The sequence below is a fragment of the Galeopterus variegatus genome, unplaced genomic scaffold (assembly GCF_000696425.1).
Source record: "Galeopterus variegatus unplaced genomic scaffold, G_variegatus-3.0.2 Scaffold3424, whole genome shotgun sequence".
NCBI lineage: Eukaryota > Metazoa > Chordata > Mammalia > Dermoptera > Cynocephalidae > Galeopterus > Galeopterus variegatus.
In genome coordinates, this window is record NW_007729535.1 from 215639 (window position 1) to 234679 (window position 19041).

The 19041-nt window shown below is 46.3% G+C and overlaps 1 protein-coding gene across 1 annotated transcript in view; it reads right to left on the minus strand.

Annotated features, from left to right (window-relative positions):
• Nucleotides 1-17628, minus strand: part of LOC103600718 (POC1 centriolar protein homolog A-like) — a gene marked incomplete at its 5' end in the record, with an annotated part of 44157 nt that extends 26529 nt beyond the window's left edge. Inside the window, one exon of the mRNA XM_008585044.1 lies at nt 17530-17628. Within this exon, the coding sequence (XP_008583266.1) occupies nt 17530-17628 (99 nt within the window). The remainder of the gene's footprint in view (nt 1-17529) is intronic.
• Nucleotides 17629-19041: the final 1413 nt, after the last annotated feature.

Genomic DNA, 19041 nt, shown 5'->3' on the forward strand with positions numbered 1-19041 from the left:
AAAAAAAAAAAAAAAAAAAAAAAAAAAAAAAAAACAAATTCCCCCAAAAAACCACACACACCCACCCCAACAAAAAAAAAAAACCGGGGGGGGGGTGGGGTGGGGAAGAAGATATAACAACTATACTTCCATGAAGTTGTTACAACAAGCAAACGGAAAGGACATTCTTGGGGGGGAGGGGAGAGAGGGAGGAGGGAGGGAGGTGTCGGTGACGGGCCATAATAATCATATACAGTGTATATTGACAAAATAAAAAAAAAAAAAAGAGATGAATTTATTTAACTTTGTGGAAATCTCACTTAGGATCTGCACGTGTCCCTTCTCATGCCACCCTGGTGTGGGACCTTGGATTCTCACAGTAGGTTAATGTGTTGCCTGCCTCAGTTCCTGTTACCTTTGTGCCTGCCTGTCATATGCCACCAGGAGCTCAACATTCACACAGGGCAGGAATTGCATACATATCTGTGGCTGATGATCAGCCACCCAGATACGTGAACAACCAAACCATAGAACTTCACTAAAAAACAAAACATAACAGCTTGTAGGTTTTCCTTGTGACAATAAATCAACCTATCTGGGGTTGACTTCCATGATTGGTCTATGGATTGACCATGGCCTCACTTTTTCATCAAGATGCAAGTAGGTATAAGGAGTTGCTGCCTAGGATATAGAGTCAGGGAAAGCATTAATCTCATCCTAACAAGAAAAAGATTGACAATTGTCTTAGTCCATTTTCTGCTGCTATAACAGAATACCACAGACTCGGTAATTTATAAAGAAAAGAGATGTATTCAGCTCACAGTTCCAGAGGCTGGGAAGTCCAGGAACGTGGCGCTGGCATCTGGTAAGGGTCATCTCACAGTGGAAGGGCAGTGGGCAGAAAGCAGAAGGGTAAGAGAGAGTGAGAGCACACAAGAAAGAGAGGAAAAAGGGACTGAACTCCCACAATAACTAACCCACTCCCAGGATGATAATGACATTAATCTATTCATGAAGCAGAGCCCTCATGACCCAATCACCTCCCAAAGGCCCCACCTCTTACCACCACAATGGCAACAAAGTTTCCAACACACGAACTTTTGGGGAACACATTCAAACCATAGCATTTCACCCCTGGCCCCCAAAATTCATGTCCCCCTCCTATACAAAATACACTCATTCCATCCCAATAGTCCCAAAAGTCTTAAGCTGTTTTGGCACAACTCAAAAGTCCAAAGTCCCATCTAAACCAGATATGGGTGAGGCTCAAGGTGTGATTCATCCTGAGGTAAATTCCCAAGAGCATAAGAGTATACCCGTCTGAGGGACAGGCTCATAGGGAAGACCAAAAGCTGAGGATGGAGCAGGAATACTGAGAAAACCTTCCAACACCCAGACCTCAGCCTAACTATGAGGTAACACTAAACTAAGCTCAACTCCTGATAAAACTGACTATTTACCTCAATCTCTACCGTCCTAAACATGATGTCTGGCATTCAATCAAAAGTTATGAGACACAAAAAGGCAAGGAGGAAAAAAAACAAAAAAATCCACTGTCAAAGCAATCAGCAGAATCAGACTCAGATGACCTAGATGCTGGCACTGTCAGACACAGAATTTAAAATAACTATGATTAATATGTTAAAGGTTCTACTGAACAACGCACATGAACAGACAAGGAATTTCAGCAGAAAGGTAAAAAGTATTAAGAGTAAAATGGAATGCTAGAAATAAGAAGCCATGTTAACAGAGATGAAGCATGACTTTGATGGGCTACATCAAAGCCAGTTGAGAAAAATAAATGAGTGCCCTTAAACACAGATCAGTTCCTCAAACTAAAACACAAGATGGAAAAAACAGAACAGAGCATCTCACAGTGGAAGCTATAGGACAATATCAAATTGTTTAACACATGGGTAACTGGAATCCCAGGAGAAGAGAGAGAAAACAGACATTTCTTATAGTACAAGTTTGCTGGTAATGAATTCTCTCAGCTTTTTTTTTTTTTTTTGTCTGGGGGAAAAAAAGTCTTTATTTCCCCTTCATTTCTAAAGATACTTTTACTGAGTATAAAATTTTGAGTTGGCATTTTTTTCCTCTCAACACTTTAAAGATGTTATTTCAATCTCTTTTTGTTTGTATAGTTTCATATGATAATTATTCTGGATAGGTGTCTTTTTTTCTTTTGGCTACCTTCTCTCTTTCTCTCTCTCTTTGACCTTGGTGTTATAACTGTACTCTAACCAACTGAGGTAACTGGCCAGCTACCTCTCTGGCTACCTTCAAGATTTTTTTGTTAAGTCTGTGGTTTTCAGAAGTTTGAATACAACTTGTCTAGGGTTTTGTCTTTGTTTTTTCTCCACCCTGTTCATTGTTTCTCTGAGCTTCTTGGATACGGTTCAATGCCTTTCATTATTTTTTAGAAAATTCTTGACCATTATCTTTTCAATAGCAAAGAAAAAAAAGTAGATATTAGTTTCCTAGGGCTGCTATAACAAACTGTCACACTTGGTGGCTCAAACTAACAAAAATTTATTCTCTCAACAGTTCTAGAAGCCAGAAGTCTGAAATCAAGGTTCAGCAGGGCCACACTTCCTCTGGAGGCACTAACGGAGAATCCTTCCTCAACTCTTCCAGCTTTGGTGGCTTCAGGATTCCTTAGCTTGGGGTTACATAACTCCAATCTCTGCCTACGTCTTCACATGGTCTTTTCCTCTTCTGTGTGTCTCTCTTCTGTGTGTGTGTCTTAATAATGACACTTGTCACTGGGTTTAGGACCAACCCAGTAATTCAGGATGATCTCATCTTGAGATTCTTAACTTAATTACATCCACAAAGGCCCTTTTCCCAAGTAAGGTCACATTCGTGGGTTCTGGGAGTTAGGGCACAGATAACCCACTACAAAATGCTTAGATATAAATCTAACAACACATGTTCAAAATCTGTCTGCTGAAAGCTACAAAACACTGATGAAAAAAAACAGGACCTATATCAATGAAGAGATACATCACGTTCATATATTGAAGGCTCAATGGTGTTAAGATGCCAGTTCTCCTCCAAATTACCTATAAACATCAAGCAGTTGGTTCTAAAATGTATCTGAAAAGGCAAAGAAACTAGAAAAGACAAAACGATTTTGAAAAAAGAACAAAATGAAGGACTCATACTACCTGATTTCAAGACTTAGTCTAACGCTACAGTAATTAAGACAGAGTGGTACTGGTGAAAGGATGGACATATAGATCAATGGAACAAACAGAGTTCAGAATAGACCCACAGACATCTGGCCAATTAATTTTTAACAAAGGTTCACAAACAACTTATTAGAGAAAGGACAGTATTTATAACAATTGCTGGAACAACTGAATATCCACACACACAAAAATGAACTTTGGTACATACCTTATACCTGATAAAAATACTAACTCAAAATGGATCACAGACCTAAATGTAAAACCTAAAACTATAAAATTTGTATACGTTTTCCTTCTAAAACAACAGGAGAAAGTCTTTTTGACCTAGGATTAGGTAGATTCCTTAGATAAGACACCCAAAGCATGATCCATGAAAGAAAAAATTCATAAAATAAACCATCAAAATTCAAACTTTCTGCTCTTTGAAAGACACTGTTAGGGGCCAGCCTGTGGCTCACTCGGGAGAGTGCGGTGCTGATAACACCAAGGCCACAGGTTCAGATCCCATATACGGATGGCCGCTTTGCTCACTGGGTGAGCATGGTGCTGACAACACCAAGTCAAGGGTTAAGATCCCCTTACCGGTCATCTTTATTAAAAAAAAAAAAAAAAGAAAGAAAGAAAGAAAGAAAAAAAGAAAGACACTGTTAAGAAAATGAAAAGAAAAACCACAGACTGGAAGAAAATACTTGCACATCACATATCTGATAACGGACTTGTATGCAGAATATACAAAGAACTCTCAAAACTCAATAATGAGAAAACAAACAGCCCAATTTTTAAAAATAGGCAAAAAAAATTTTGAAGAGACACTTCATCAGATAAAATATGAGTGTACTTCAAAAAATTCATGGAAAGACTTGTATTATCTTTTATTTTATTTTTTGGCAGCTGGCTGGTACAGGGATCCAAACCCTTGACCTTGATGTTATAACATGTATTACCTTTTAATTCTATTTTTCCATGAGCTTTTTGAAATACCCTAGTATAAAGATGGCAAACAGCCACAAAAAAAGATGTTTTACACATCATTAGTCGTTAGGGAAATGTAAGTTAAAACTATAGTGAGATATTACTATATACCTATTAGAATGATCTAAAGTTAAAAAGACTGACCATACCAAGTGCTGGTGAAGAGGTGAAGAAACTTGAACTCTCATACACTGCTGCTGAGAATGTAAGATGGTACAACCACTTTGGAGAACAGTTTGTCAGTTTCTTAAAAAGTTAAACATACCCTATTTTATGTCCCAGCCATTCCACTCCTAGGTATTTACGCAAGAAAAATGAAAACATACGTTTATAGAAAAAAATGTACATGAATGTTCACAGCAACTTTATTTGTAATAGCCAAAACTAGAAATAACCCAAACGTTCGTCAACAGGTAGATAAATAAATTGTGGTATATCCATTTGACAGAGCACTACTCAGCAATTAAAAGGAATGAACTCCTGATAAATCTAACAATAGGGGCCAATCGCAAAATAATTAGGCTGAGTGAAAAAAAAGACCAAAAAAAAAAAATACATAATTGTATAATTCCATTTATATCGAGTTCTAAAAATACAAACTAATCTATAGTGACAGAAAGCAGCTTAGTGGTTGCCTGAGGCTGGAGGTGAAGGGAGTGGATTGACAACAAAGAGACACAAGAGAACTTTTTGAGATGATGGAAATATTCTGTATCTTGACCGCAATCGGCAGTGGTTACATGACTCTGTCGAAACTCACAGAACTGTCCACTTTTTAAAATGTTACTATTTGTAAATTATAAAGGCTAACCTCAAAAAAAAAAAGGGGGGGGGAGATGCAGTTACAACTGCAATGCCTCTAGGAGCCCAACCCACCCATCACACGACACACTTGACACTAACCATCACTGCCACTCAGCACTCAAGGTGAAACTCACCACCTCTCCATGGGGTATTACCAATGGGCCAAACCCAAGGCAGAAGACACTAGGTGAGGCCCATGAAGTCTTCCATTGATCTGGGAATTAGAGTTTCCGAACACAGAAAGCCAGAGTCACATTTCAGTGCAGTTCAATTCCCAAAGCCTCAATCCCAGCAGTGGAGGCTGAGAGAGCAGCAGACATCGCCAGGCAGGGTTTCCCAGTCTGTGGAGTGTCAGGCCTCAGCCACTTAGGGGTTCACACACAGCTTGATAGGAGCAAAGTCTACACACACCTGGTGAACAGCCAGGAGTAGCTGGAGCCTGACCATAGATTTTGTGAGCTGACTCGACAGAACATCCCCCTCGGAGGGGTAGGTGGGTGGAGAGGACAATTATTAAAACCTATGAAAGGTGGAAATTTCTCCTTTTCTTTTAATATCTAACATTGGACGTTATACTCTGCCTGGCCTGCTCCTGAAACTGAAACTCTGTAATGGACAAAAGTATCCAGGAACTGGTCCACAGCTTGAGTCTGGGCCAGAGAGGACAAAAGGAGGTGACCTGGGGTCAACAGCAGGGTTGTCTCACTGGTACCCTTCTTGTACAGACTGAAGTGGGCACTATGTCTGGTCACTGCCCACTTAAGACACCATAGAATGTCACTGCATTCCAAAGCAGGGCTGAGTACAAAACTGGAAAAAACAGACGGATGGACACATGGACATACACACACATGCACACACACATACCATGATTAAATCTTTTCAACTTCATCTTTCACTGAACACTTCACTTCATAGTTAAGTGCAGGATGAGGAGACTCACAGACACAGATGTTTCTTAGTCCTGGATTCAGGTTTTCGGCTTTGACAATTTGCCATCATGAAAAGTTTAACAGGCATCCATGTCTGCCTGTCTCCATGTTTGCTAAACCTGGTTCTGGGGAGGGAAGCAGGGAACAGGACAGAGTTCACTTGGGCTCATCCTCATGTCCAGGTTCTTGAGTGGAAAAGGCAGGGCTGTTTTCTCAAATCAAAGCTCAAAAGAAACCTAATACTGTATTCACCACACTATTTACAGACTAGATATACTATAGCATTATTTGCCCTATAATTTAGGGTTCTGGCCTGGAATGCAACAAGAAAGGAAACTTCTGATGCTAAACATAGTCCTGAACCCAAGAGGAATTCTGGTTTCTTAAAATCATCCGATTATGTGGCAGTCTTGCCAATGTTCTTCCAAGCCAGCCCCAGCCTGAGTATGGGGTTTGGTTACTGCCACCAGGTTTCATCTAGAGGGCGTGAGCATGCAGGGTGCCTCTGCATTCCTCACACCTGGCTTTGAGGAGGGCAGGGTGCTGGGTCTCTGTGAAAGCTCAGGGACCCAGAGACACAGGCCCTAGGGGCCAGCACAGCAGCCTCCAAACCAAATCAGATGCTCCAGAACCACAGATCACAGTCAGGTCTCAGAGCCACCCCTTGATGCTAGGCCCCCTCCAATGGTAAACCAACAGTGCGTCCTTCGGACTAAGAGTTATGAAGGAGTCGAAGGTGGGCCAAAAATGGAGGATGAAGGATCCATGTGCCTGAGACAACCCTTGAATTCCAGGCCTTGTCACACACAGAACCAGTGTCACTGGGTCCCAGGACCATTGGCAGCTTGGTGCACTTTCTCATCTCGCTGACCAGAGAGTGGTCCCCTTGAAGCAAGGATCATAGGTGCCTCTGTCGTCCTATTACACCTGCCTCACTCACAGGCCTGTAGGCATGTGGGAGATGCTAAATGCACAAACCAAGAAACCTCATTCTCCTCACCCAGGCCCAAGGCAAGACCAAGGCCCATGCCCCTAGGCTGTGACAGCCATTCCTGGGCTCAATCCCCACCAATTTGCTGACTCCCCAGCCTAGCCCTGCAAAGGTTTCCATGTGTTTCTCCACACACAAGAGGGGGCAATTTTTCAAAAGAGTGAAAGGATTGCTTTGGTAGGCAGGAAATGGAAAGTCCAAATATGCCCCCAGGGAAAGAAGTGTAGCTGGAAAGTCTGTCTTACTGACAGGACACACACAAGTGAGGGATGCAGTGAGGAGAAAGGAGTGAGATAAAATGGAGAAGGTGGGGAGACTAATCAATTTCTAACTGGTGGAGGCCATGAGAAAGCAGGCAGCATCACGCACCGAGAATATTCCTTGGAACAGAGGCAGTCCCTGGCCCTCTTCCCTGGAATGGTTCTGAGGGGGCAGAAAAACAACCCCCAGCCTTTAGGGACTGAAATCCTCCAGATCATCACATCTTATTACAGCCCAAAACACACAATGGTGGGCAGCAAGGCAGAGATGGGGTCAGGAACACAGAGAAGGAGTAGGGGGCAGGGGCGTGGTCTAGGACCCTACATAGCCCATGGAAGCATTAGGAGGAGGTAGGTCCATCTAGGGCCAGCCACACTCCTGCTGACAGTCTGTCCCATATTTCCTGGAGCAGAATCACCTCTGGAGCAACTTCAGAAATGACAATATGGACTAGCAGACATCCCCTCCCTGCAGGCCCCATGCTGGTGTACAACACGTGTGTAAGAGCATTCTCTCTGAACATGCTCAAGCTCCCATTAGGGCAGGTTTAGATCAGCTCCACAACATTCCCCAGGGCCCACTATAGGCTGGTGCTGAGTATCTTAGAATTACCTACTGCCCACCTGGAGACAGTAATGCCTACCTTCCCCACAGCAAACACCTGAGCCGAAGCACCCTGGGAAAAAGAAGATCAAGGATTCTGATAAACCCCAAGTGTTGACTGTAGATTTTTTTTTTAAATTATACTGCTTTGATCTAATTTTAGTCTTGGAGAAAAGTTGCAAAAAATAGTACAGAGAATTTCCACATATCCCTCCTCCAGTGTTAACATCTTAAATAAACACAGGACAATGAACAGACCAGGACATTAACAATGGGACAATATCATTAACCAAACTAGGACCTCATTTGAGATTCACCAGTTTTTCTACTAATGCTCTTGGATCTGATGTTCCAGAATCTTATCTAGGATTTCACACTGAATTTATTATATACTTAGCCTCCTGTAATCTGTGTCATTTCCTTAGTCTTCCCTTCTCTTTCATGAGCTTGACACTTTTGAAGAATATTGATCAGTTATTTTGTCAAATGTCCCGCAATATAGGTCTCTTTGATGTTTTATCATGAGTGGACTTAGGTTATAAATTTCTGACACCACCACAAAAGCAATGTGCTTGATATCACAGGGTCCATGCAGACAGGACTTAGTACCAGTAGTGCTGACCTTGATCAATGGTGACAGTATTTCTCCAATGCAAAGTTACCCTGTGTAGTTAATTTTGGCGGATTGTGGATTTTAAAAAGTGAATGTGTTACTGTCATTATAAACTCTGTGTGTCAGCCCAGCTTGCTGACAGCTGCAGCTGCCCCACAAATGAGAGGCACCTAATGAAGATGAGCGGCAAAGCCGATGTCTCCGGAAGATGCTGAAGCTCTTGGTGACAAAGAGGAACAGTAGCGGTTTATTTATAGATCCACTTGAAGACAGCTCATTGTAACTACTGGAGTTGAATTTTTAAAACCTCGGGAACAAAGGCTGGCTATTTTAAACTCTCCTTGTACTTAGTTCAATGGAGAGTGTTAGAGCCACCAACCACACCCCGGGCATCACTCTCAAACTCAGTAATTCATATTTTGTGCAGCCTCACAGGACATGAGCAAAGCCTGCCGAGACAGATAATCAGGACTGGCTCTGTCCAACCCACAGAGGCAGCAGGCCTCAGATTGGCCAGAGCCCTTCACCAATGGCCCCACGCTTCCCAGGGAGGAGTCGAGGGAGGCTGTGTCCCACAGGGTCTCACAGCCTCTCCTTTCCTGGAAAATGAAGTTGCAAATAACTGTAGTGAAGGAAGGTTACATCACCCCACCCCCCAGCTCACAGACTTCAAAGAGGGCCAGCGCCCCCCAGAGGATGCTTCCCCAGGACAGCTGACAGTAGCTGGCCCTCCTGTCACTGACACATCTCCAGGAAAGAACAAGGAGCTCATAGTACCAAACTCTCTCTGAGGACAGTGGGAAAGTGGTGTGAACCTAGAAGCTCCCCTGCCCCCAGGCCTGACCACGGCTTCTCCATGCACCAGAACCATGGGCAGGGGTGGGGGCATGTGGGTTTCTCAGAGCTTCCCATGTCCTTATTCAAACGGAAAGCACAAGTCAACATTCTTGCAGAAAAATGTGAATACAGACTAGGTATCTGATATAAGGAATTATTAATTTTGTTGGGTGTGATAAGTGCATTGCTGTTATATAACCAAGAAAAGTCCTTATTTAGGGTAAAACGATATATCTATGATTTAAAAAATGCTCTAACTCTTCTAAAAAATGTGGGGAAAATGGACAAAATAAAATTGGCAAAATGTTGATGCTAGCTGAGGAGTACATGGGGGTTCATTATATTATTCTCTACTTTTTGTGCTAGCTTGAAAATTTCCACAATCCAAAGGTTTTCTGTTTTGTTTAATAAAAAAAGCTTCGCAGTGACTAAAATGATCTGTGGCAGTGAAGCCAGGTGGGACCTCAACAGGAAGATGAGCCACAGGATCATCCCTACTCCAGTGTCCTGGGATTTGCAAGCACAGGAGGCAGATGATTTGTCTAAGTCAATGGAATGTTCCAACCAGACTTTGGCATTGCCACAGAGAAAGCCCCTGATGGCATTGAGAGTTTTCAGTGAACCCTGCAGCAATGTCTGGACCTTCAAAGAAACTAACTGTAAGATAATCTCCATGGAAACCATCTATTCTGATTTTTTTCCCCATGGTAACCAATAAGAACATAAACACAAGCATTATCCAACACCCTTACACCACATGGTCGATGCTGCTATCCAATTTGGAAAATATAAACTGCAAAAAGTTTTCTTCCATTTAAAACGAAAAGAAGTTCTGAAACTTCTAGTCCAGATGTGCAGATTCTACCATTCCCTATCGCCTGGTCACTGACCATATCACACCATGCCATCTGCCCCCAAATGACAAATGAGGCCAGAAAGTGGCAAAAATTCCAAAAGAAAGAGTCAGAGCCCACCTCTAGCTTCACACACTCAACCCACACTGCCCACAGACTGAGGGCATATGACCTCTTAACTCCAATTTCCTGAGCACTTTTTGTACCAGGCACATGCTGGGCACCATGAGGGGAGCAAGGCCTCAGCCCTCCAGGGAGACAAGTTAGACCTGCAAATAACTGACAAGAGGAGAAGGGGGCTGCTGCTGGAAGGAGAGGGCTCTGGGGAGTTGGAGCAGGAAGAATTCACAACCTGCTGGCTTCCCAGGGAAGGCTGCATGGAGGAGGTACCACCTGGAAAGAGACTAACAGGATGAGGATAACCCTGCTGGGAATAGGAGACAGTGGCCCAAAGAATCATAGTAAGACCTAAGCAACTGGGTTTATTTCTACAAGTGGCTAATTTCTTCCATTTTCAGGCTTCTGGGTTTGAAAAAATAGTATGGAACAGAAAGGGAAAAAAAAAAAAAAGAAAGAAAGAAAGATCCTTAAATGTCAAAGGCCTCAGTTCTTGTCCACTCTGCTTTGCACCACACAAATGGTACAAGATTCTTCTGTGGCCCCTGTTGCCTCTCACATGGAGAGGTGATTTGTCAGCATGGACTGACAGGGCTGTAGATTGCTTGTCATCACCATCAGCAGTGTCACAGTTTAGCAGTGTCACAGCAGTGGCCCCAGTGGCTGAAATGAAAGGTCCTCTGAGGCAGCAACCAGGCCCCGCCTGGGACCAAGTGTGCCTTGTAGTAAAGCATCACAAAGTTGAGACCCCACCTGTGTTTCAGACTCATTTCCCTACATGCAAATGTGGAGTTTCCAATAACCCTGAACCTAAACTTTGGCTGCCAGGGGGAAAGGAAAACCCACAACAGTTCTGGGACTAAGAGATAATGGAGCTCTCAAAGGGGTGTGTGTGGTCAGATTTATGTGTTAGGTGTGTTCCAGTGCATGCGGAGATAGATCCAAGGGCCTTTCAGGCTTTGTCTGGATTCCTGAGTTAGCCTTCTCCATCTTCATGACATGGTGATTGTCTTAATATGCCCTGCGCTGGATGTCTGAGAACATACCTCCTCCCATTGGTTTAAGTCATTCACCAGGCCTTCCTTCCTCAGCATCATGCAACCCTCCTCTGGAAAAGGAACTACTTGCTTGTAGAATGGATGGGAATTTTTCAGTGGCAGGAAACTACCATCAGCCCAGAGAAGGGAATTCCGGCCTCTGTTCCTGGCATGCTATCTCTCCCGCCATCACGGTTTCAGGGCTATCCCTGCTCTTGCTACCTGGAGACACTTTGCCAAAGCCTCGGCAAATAAGGCCTTCATCTGGGGGTTTAAATGTTGAGCCACAAACATCCAGGCCATCTCCAGCTCAGGTGTCATAGACTCACACTCATCAGCTTCCCTAAAACCAAGCAGGCTCTCTGGAGGACGGGAGCTGGCCTAGGCACCCACATCTGCAGGGTGAGAGGAGGGAGGCAGGGACACCGAGACAGTAGGGGAGACACTGAGGACAATGCAGGAGGCAGGTGGCCTGGAGGACGTGGATTTAGGAACAGGTGACTGGATTAATTGCAGCATCACTAACAGGCAAGACAGGAGAGTCAAGATAGGACAGCGGGTCTGTCAGAGGCCCACAGCAGAGCTGCACTCAGTGAGTACCTTCTTCCTTCTTACTGATATCCTTGGCTGGTAATAAAACCACACATCTGCCTGCCTGGCTATATATAGAGACTGGCAGGTGCCTTTGGCTTTAAAGGGCCCACAAGGGGCCAGCCCGTGGCTCACTCGGGAGAGTGTGGTGCTGATAAAGGGCCCACAGGGCACCACTGGGATTTCTTTTAACACTGCACTGGGGGCCGAGCCCGTGGCGCACTCGGGAGAGTGCGGCACTGGGAGCGCAGCAGCGCTCCCGCCGCAGGTTCGGATCCTATATAGGGATGACCGGTGTGCTCACAGCGCTCACTGGCTGAGCGCATTGTGGCCGGTCTCAAAAAGGACAAAAAAACCCCAAAACACTGCACTGGGATTATAACCAAGACCTCACCACTTTTCCTTCTCTGAAAAGAAGCAAACTACAGGCAGCTGAGAGCAACATTGATTTTGCAATTGTCTCTCCCAAGTTGCAGTCCCCACAAGTCATGGAAACTTCCCAAATGGAAAGAGACTCTCTTCTTCACCCACCATCCCCCTGCCCAGGATACTACAGTTACAATTGGCTACACTGTTTTCCAATAGACCAGTGGTTCTCAAAATGGGTCCCTGGGCCAACAGCATCAGCATCAACTAGGAATTTGTAAGAAATGCAAATTCCCTACTGAATCAGATATTCTGGGGATTGGGCCCAGCAAACTGTGTTTTAACAAGCCTTCAGGGTGATTCTGACGCACACTAAAGTTTGAGAATCATTGCAAGAGGCTTACTACAATAAAGGTCAAATGTTAAAAGGCTTGCCTCTTCACCACAAAGATGGCCTGCAGGGAAGAATCAACACGGAAAATTATCCCAGTCAGAACTGCCCCCACCCCTGTCTGCTGTCCCTCATCCCAGCAGGTTTTGAACATACATTCATGTTCCTGACTGGGTCTCAGTTGGACAGAGGAGGGAAAAGGAACATTTTTAAAATAGCTAAAGCTTGGTGAGCATTGAACATGTGTAGGCATGGTGCCACGTGCAGCTGGGCATGCACCGACCATGAAATCTCATGAAGGAGGGTCTGGCATCTCCCCATGTGACAAAAGAGGAAACCAGGCCTCAAGGAGGTCTGGCCACTTGCCCAGGGACACAGTCCAGGCAAGGCAGAGGCAGAGGCAGAATTCAATCACAGGTCGGTCAGAAGCCAGAACCCAAGCTCTTTTTTTTTTTTTTTTTTAAAGATGGCCAGTAAGGGGATCTTAACCCTTGACTTGGTGTTGTCAGCACCACGCTCAGCCAGTGAGCAAACCGGCCATCCCTATATGGGATCCGAACCCATGGCCTTGGTGTTATCAGCACCACACTCTCCGAGTGAGCCACGGGCTGGCCCCAGAACCCAAGCTCTTAACCACAGGTAAGCTTTTCTCCTTAAAACGAGATCCTGGGAGGTGAGTGGAGAAAAGCCCTTGACCCCAGAACTCAAGGTTAATGTCTGGACCAGAGAGCAGCCAACCCTGAGAACTCAGGAAGTGTTTTTGTTGTTGTTGTTGTTGTTTCCCAGTTTCAATGAACAACCTAGAACTCTGTGTTCTTCCCTTCCCACCCCACCCAGCACAACCTTCCTTCCCAATTGCATAATGGGCCCTCAGACATTTGGAGGGAGGGCAAAAATAACAGTACATTCAAATAAATGCACCTTTACTATTTAAAAGTGGTTAAAAATGCTTCTCTGGTTGACAGAGAAGTACGTCCCATGGTGGCTGGGGTTTGAAGGAGCAGGTGCTATATCCAAGGTCAGCCAAGACGCAGGGGTCCTCATGTCTCAGGGATAGGCCCCAAAGCATGGACTGCAGGAGAGTGGATAAGCAGAGAGGGTGAGAAGGCCAGGATTGCAGCAGGGAACAAAGCTAAGCACTAGACCCTTGAAAACACCAACACAAGAACCTGCTACAGACAACTTCCTGGGTGCCCCACTCTTTGCCCCCATTCCAGCCCCTCTGGAAGGTACTCATCTGCCTGTAAGTGGCCCTTCCAACCTTTCTCCAGCCTTGCAGCATGTCATAGGGCAGAACATGGAGCTCTCTGCCCACCCCCAACCTAGAGCATAGCCTGGAATCCTTCATCTACAACCTTCCAAGCAGAGAAAAGTTCCCCAGCCACAAGCCCTGAAATCCTTCCTCATGCACGACTCAGCCAAGAATAGAGGGAAAATGGAACCCATTATTCTCATTCTGAATGGCTGGGAAATGGCTTTTGCTTCTCAACATGAAATGTGCCTAAAAATAAGCTTTGAATTTCAACCAGAGGTTGAAAATAGCTCCAGAGTGAACAGAGCTCTGTTCAGAGGGGACTCAAGGACTGCCTTCATTCCAAGATCTGAGAATTGAGACGCCACAGTCAGAGAAGGGGTCACAGGCAGGGGGTTCTCCAGGGCAGAGGGACAGAGGCTCACAGAACTGCCCTTGCTATGGTTTGCCAGTGGGTGGGCAGAGCAGCAGTCCCACGCAGGGTCTGTCCTCTGACTTTCAACTGCCATGCTGGCATGGGCACATGGTCAGGAATTCAAAACCCACACCTGGCCCAACAGGCTTCCTAAAATCCCCAAATGCCCAAGGAGTGTTTCTGCAGCTTCAAGGCCTGAGGGCCACAGTGTACACAGTGCTGAAGCGGGCAGAGGGTCATCAAATTCACAAGTTCCTGGGACACAGCTGCAGTGCTTATGAGTTCTATGAGAAGTCAAGCCACCTGGTCAGTCACCAAACCACTCGCCAGATATTATCTTAGAGCCAGGGAAGTCTTTAGACAGGAAGGATAAGAACACATTCCACTTGTAAGTGAAGAAAACCAAGTTCTAAAGGCAAAAGGTCTTTTTTTTGTTTTTTACAATCACCTCTAAAAGACTCCAAAATTTGATGGGCCAAATGACGTTCCTACAAAATGGGCTCCTATTAGATACCCAGGCTGAGAAATCTGGGCCACAGCTACTGGCAAGAGTCCAGATCTGGCCCAACTGAGCAGAGTCCTCACACACATGGCTGCTAGAATGGCCAGTCCTCAGCCACATGCCCATGCTTCCCCCATCCCACACGTGTGTTCCTTCTGCTGCTAAGACAGCCCCAGCCACATTCCCACACTCCTCCCACTGCTAGGTCAGCTTCCTTTCTGGGCTCACTCCTGAGGCAGGACTTATTGCAATGATTCTTAACTGGGGGCAGTTTTGCCCCCCTGGGAACATTTGGTAATGTCAGAGACATTTTTAGTCATCACAACTGGGAGGGGTGGGATGCTACTGGCATCTAGCGGGCAGAGGCCAGGGATGCTGCTAAACATCCTACAGTGCACAGGACAGCCCCCACAACAAAGAATTATCTGGCCCAAAATATCAATAGTGCCAAGGTTGAGAAACCCTGGAAAGGATGGTATGTGGACAGAGCTGGAGAGGCAGGGCGCGTCAAACTCACAGATTCCTAGGACATGGCTGCAGTGCTCCTGGGCTCCCTGGGGAGCTGAGACATCCTGGCCAGCCACAGAATCAGTCCCCAGATATTATGTCAGCACCAGGGAGGCCCTTGGGCAGGAAGGACGAGAACATACTCATCAGCTTCCCTTCCTAACTCAGGAGAAAACTAAACCACTGAACAGAGTTATTTTATGTTATATATATAAACAAACACACAAACAAAGAAAAAACCTAGCTCTCCTTTTGGCCTGGGAGTGTGTGGGTGTTGGCAAGGGCGTGTGTCTGGAAGAGGTCCATATATCCACTCAAGAGTCTCAGGAGGGCTTATGACAAATAAGGAAAGACCCCTGATCTCGAACAAGAAGGATTTTAGGATTAACGAGTCAATTCATAGGGTAGCAGAGTTCATCTACATTACACATGGAGTCCTCGGAGCCGGCCTAGTGGGTATTCAGTTCCCATTGTGAAAACGGAGGCTTGGGAAGAATGGGTGCTTTGCCAGGCACCATGGTTCTCTGACCCCAGAACACACATCTTTTCCCCTATTTGAACTCCATGTGGTGATAGCTAGTGGGCAGAGCTGTGATAACAGCTCCAACGTGGGCCTGAAGGTAGTTTGGGGACAAGTGGTTACCATGAGCCCTGCTGAGCTGTTCGCCTGTCCATGCCCTGTCCTGTTGGGCTGGCCTCCCCCACCCCGTATGCCTTCGTCCTGGGGTTATCAGGCCCCACAGCTCTGAGAAGCAAGGGTGCCCCAAACCCATCTCCGAGCCAGGACTAAAGTAACAAGAGGTAGCTCATCCAAGTTATTTTCTTAACAACCATATGGATTCTCCCCCAACTGGTAGATACGAACCATTCCCAAAAGGCAGATGGCAGTGCCTCCCCTGGGATAAGAAAGAGCTGCTAGGCAGTCCTCTGCCACGTGCAATTTCTAGCTTGCCTAGCCTTGCTCAGAGGGTCCAGCATGGTGGGCCCCAGGTCCTGGCATCTGGGGCAAGTTACCAAGCCCCAGGTGTCTCATCCGTGAACTGGAGCAATAGCTTCAATCACGTCTTCTGACAGTAAGGAATAAAAGGGTAACACATGTAAAAGGCCTTGGCTATGCCTGGCCCACAGAAAGAGCCCAACAGACAGGGAATTAAAGGGGAGAGGGCAGGGACCCTAGAGGTCTGGCTGGGCCCTAGAGGACCCCAACCCTGCAGTTTAAAATGTCTTTCTAGGAAGAAGATGAACTGGCAGCAAGCAGACCTCATGCAAGCCAGTCATCCCCCAAGAAACCCAAAAGCTGAAAACTAGCCATTCATTAGCAAGTGCAGAAGAAGAACAAAACCTCCCAGCTAAGGAGGGCAACCCTTAGAAGAGAAACTAAATCCCAACCTGAACTAGAGATCAACCCCAGCACACAGAATGAAGACATATTGGGGGGGTGGGGACAGGGAGGAGGTCTATCTGCCAGAGCCACACAAAGCCCCGGGATGGACTCAGGATGCTTCCTGCTTCTATTTGGGGCCCCAGCCTTGACTCGCTGGTGGCCTTGGGTGAGCCACTTCCTGTTGTTTGGGCCAGTTTCCTTGTGTGGCAGTTTCCACACTGCCTCTAAGGTACAAGGGAGAAATTTAAACAGCCTGTGGCCATAGGAGCTTAAAACCCTCCAAATGCCACAACCCTGGCTTTAACAATTAGTTCAGCCAAAGCTGAAGATGACCTTATTTAATGAGACTATATCAGTTATCAATTGTTTTTTCCCAAATATTTGTCAAAAAGTATTAACTATTTAAATTCAGGAATAATGAATGCCCTTTTATGAACAACAGTACTAAAAGTGGTTCATGGCTGAGAAACTTCCTCTCCGTAGTTTAAAAAAAAGGAAATGAGAGCAATGGGGCTGGGGCCTTTCCCATTTGTTCCAGCTGTGGTTTCAGGCCTTGAACGCTCTAGGAACCTCACATTTGGGTCCTATGGCCCAGGATTCAGTATGGGAGAGGTCCTTCATTTCCCAAGGCCTCAATCACCCAGCAGCATGTGCCACGGAAACACTCCCCCACCAAACAGTATGGGGCCTGCATACCCGGCAGCTTGTTTTAACAGCTTCTTTATGTCTTATTTGTTCACTCTAGACAGGAAACAAAGCACCATAAATGCCAAAATATTATTTGGTAAATGACAAGCTTTTACTATAGTCCCTTTCCATGACCGGCACAAGCCTTCAGCCCCTTACCATCTCTGAGCCCAGTGCTGCTCACCATGACCCAGCCCACCAGAGTCACAGGGCCCAGGACACGCCTGCCAAGCCACTTACCAGATTCCTGATGGAGCTGGCCAGTGTGGTCGGAGGCCTCTGCACTTTTATGACTTCTCCATAGTCAACAATATCAAAGTTACTCTTCCAAACCATCACCTGCCAAGACCAACAAGAACACAGAATCAGGAGAAAAACTCTTCCCAGTCCTCCTTTACTGAGCAAATGGGCCCAGAGGCCACCCTGGAAATTCTGGGCCATGGTCGGATAGTAGTCCCCACCTGACATCCCAACTCAACACTGGGACCTGCCTCACCTCCTTGGGGAATAGGTTTTTTGCACAGGCCTCAAGAAGACCTGGATGGGGCCCCAGAGCAGCATTCCCACAAGTGAGCAGTCAAAATACAGTAGCAGCTTTGCTGCAGAGTCAGAGAAAACAAGAGAGACTTCCAGTCAAGATGGCAGAATAGATGGTCCCTAGCGTCACTCTCTCCCACAAATCAACCGATTTAAACTATAAAAACATAACATCAAGTGCATACGGAATGGGGAGACATCCAAGCGGGAGAGGCAGAAGCTCCACGGAGACCACATGCCCTGCGGGGCCACTGTTGCACGATCCAGCAGATAGGCTTCACTGCCGCCACCTGGCTCCATTCCCAGCCTGGCCCAGTGCACACAGAGAGGGGAGACGTCTGGCAGGGGAGGCGGAGGCTGCGCAGAAACCACACACCCTGTGGGGCCGCCACTGCGTGATCCAGCAGGTAGGCTTCACCGCAGGCACCTGACTCCGTTCCCAGCCTGGCCTAGTGCGCACAGAGCAGGGAGACATCCGGCAGGGGAGGCGGGAACTCCATGGGGACCACACCACTGCCGTGCAATCCAGCAGCCCGGCCCAATGCGTACGGAGCACAGAGACGTCCAGCAGGGGAGATAGAAGTTCGTAGAGTCCACACACCCTGTGGGGGGGCCGCCGCCACGTGATCCAGCAGCATGTAGGCTTCACCGCCGCCACCCGGCTCCATCCCAAGCCCAGCCTAGTGCGCATGGAGCAGGGAGACATCCAGCAGGCGGTGCCTCTGCGCATCCCAGCAGCCCAGCCCAGAGTGCACGGAACAGGGAGAAGTCAGCACAGGAGATGGAAGCTCAGCAGAGACCACACACCCTATGGTACCGCCCCCTGACCCAGCAGCCCGGCCAAGTCCAAGCTGACCAGAGAGGTGGCTCCCCGGAGAGGCCCAAGACCCAAGGCAACCACACATGCAAGGCACTAGTGGCCAACTGAGCAGTCACTGAGGTAGCCATACCAAATTGGCAACCACAGCAACATCTTAGTCAGTCAATAGTGTCAAACCTGTGGACTGTGAAACCCCCTGCCACAATGAATAAACATCAAAGAAAAGATACTAGAAATACGAAAAATCGAGAAAGTACACCACCAAAGGATAATAAGTCTCAAGCTCTAGTTCCTATAGAACAAGAAGCACTTGAAATGACTGACAAGGAATTTCGAGAGATAATTCTAAGGAAACTGAATGAGATACAAGAAAACTCAGCTAGACAACATGATGA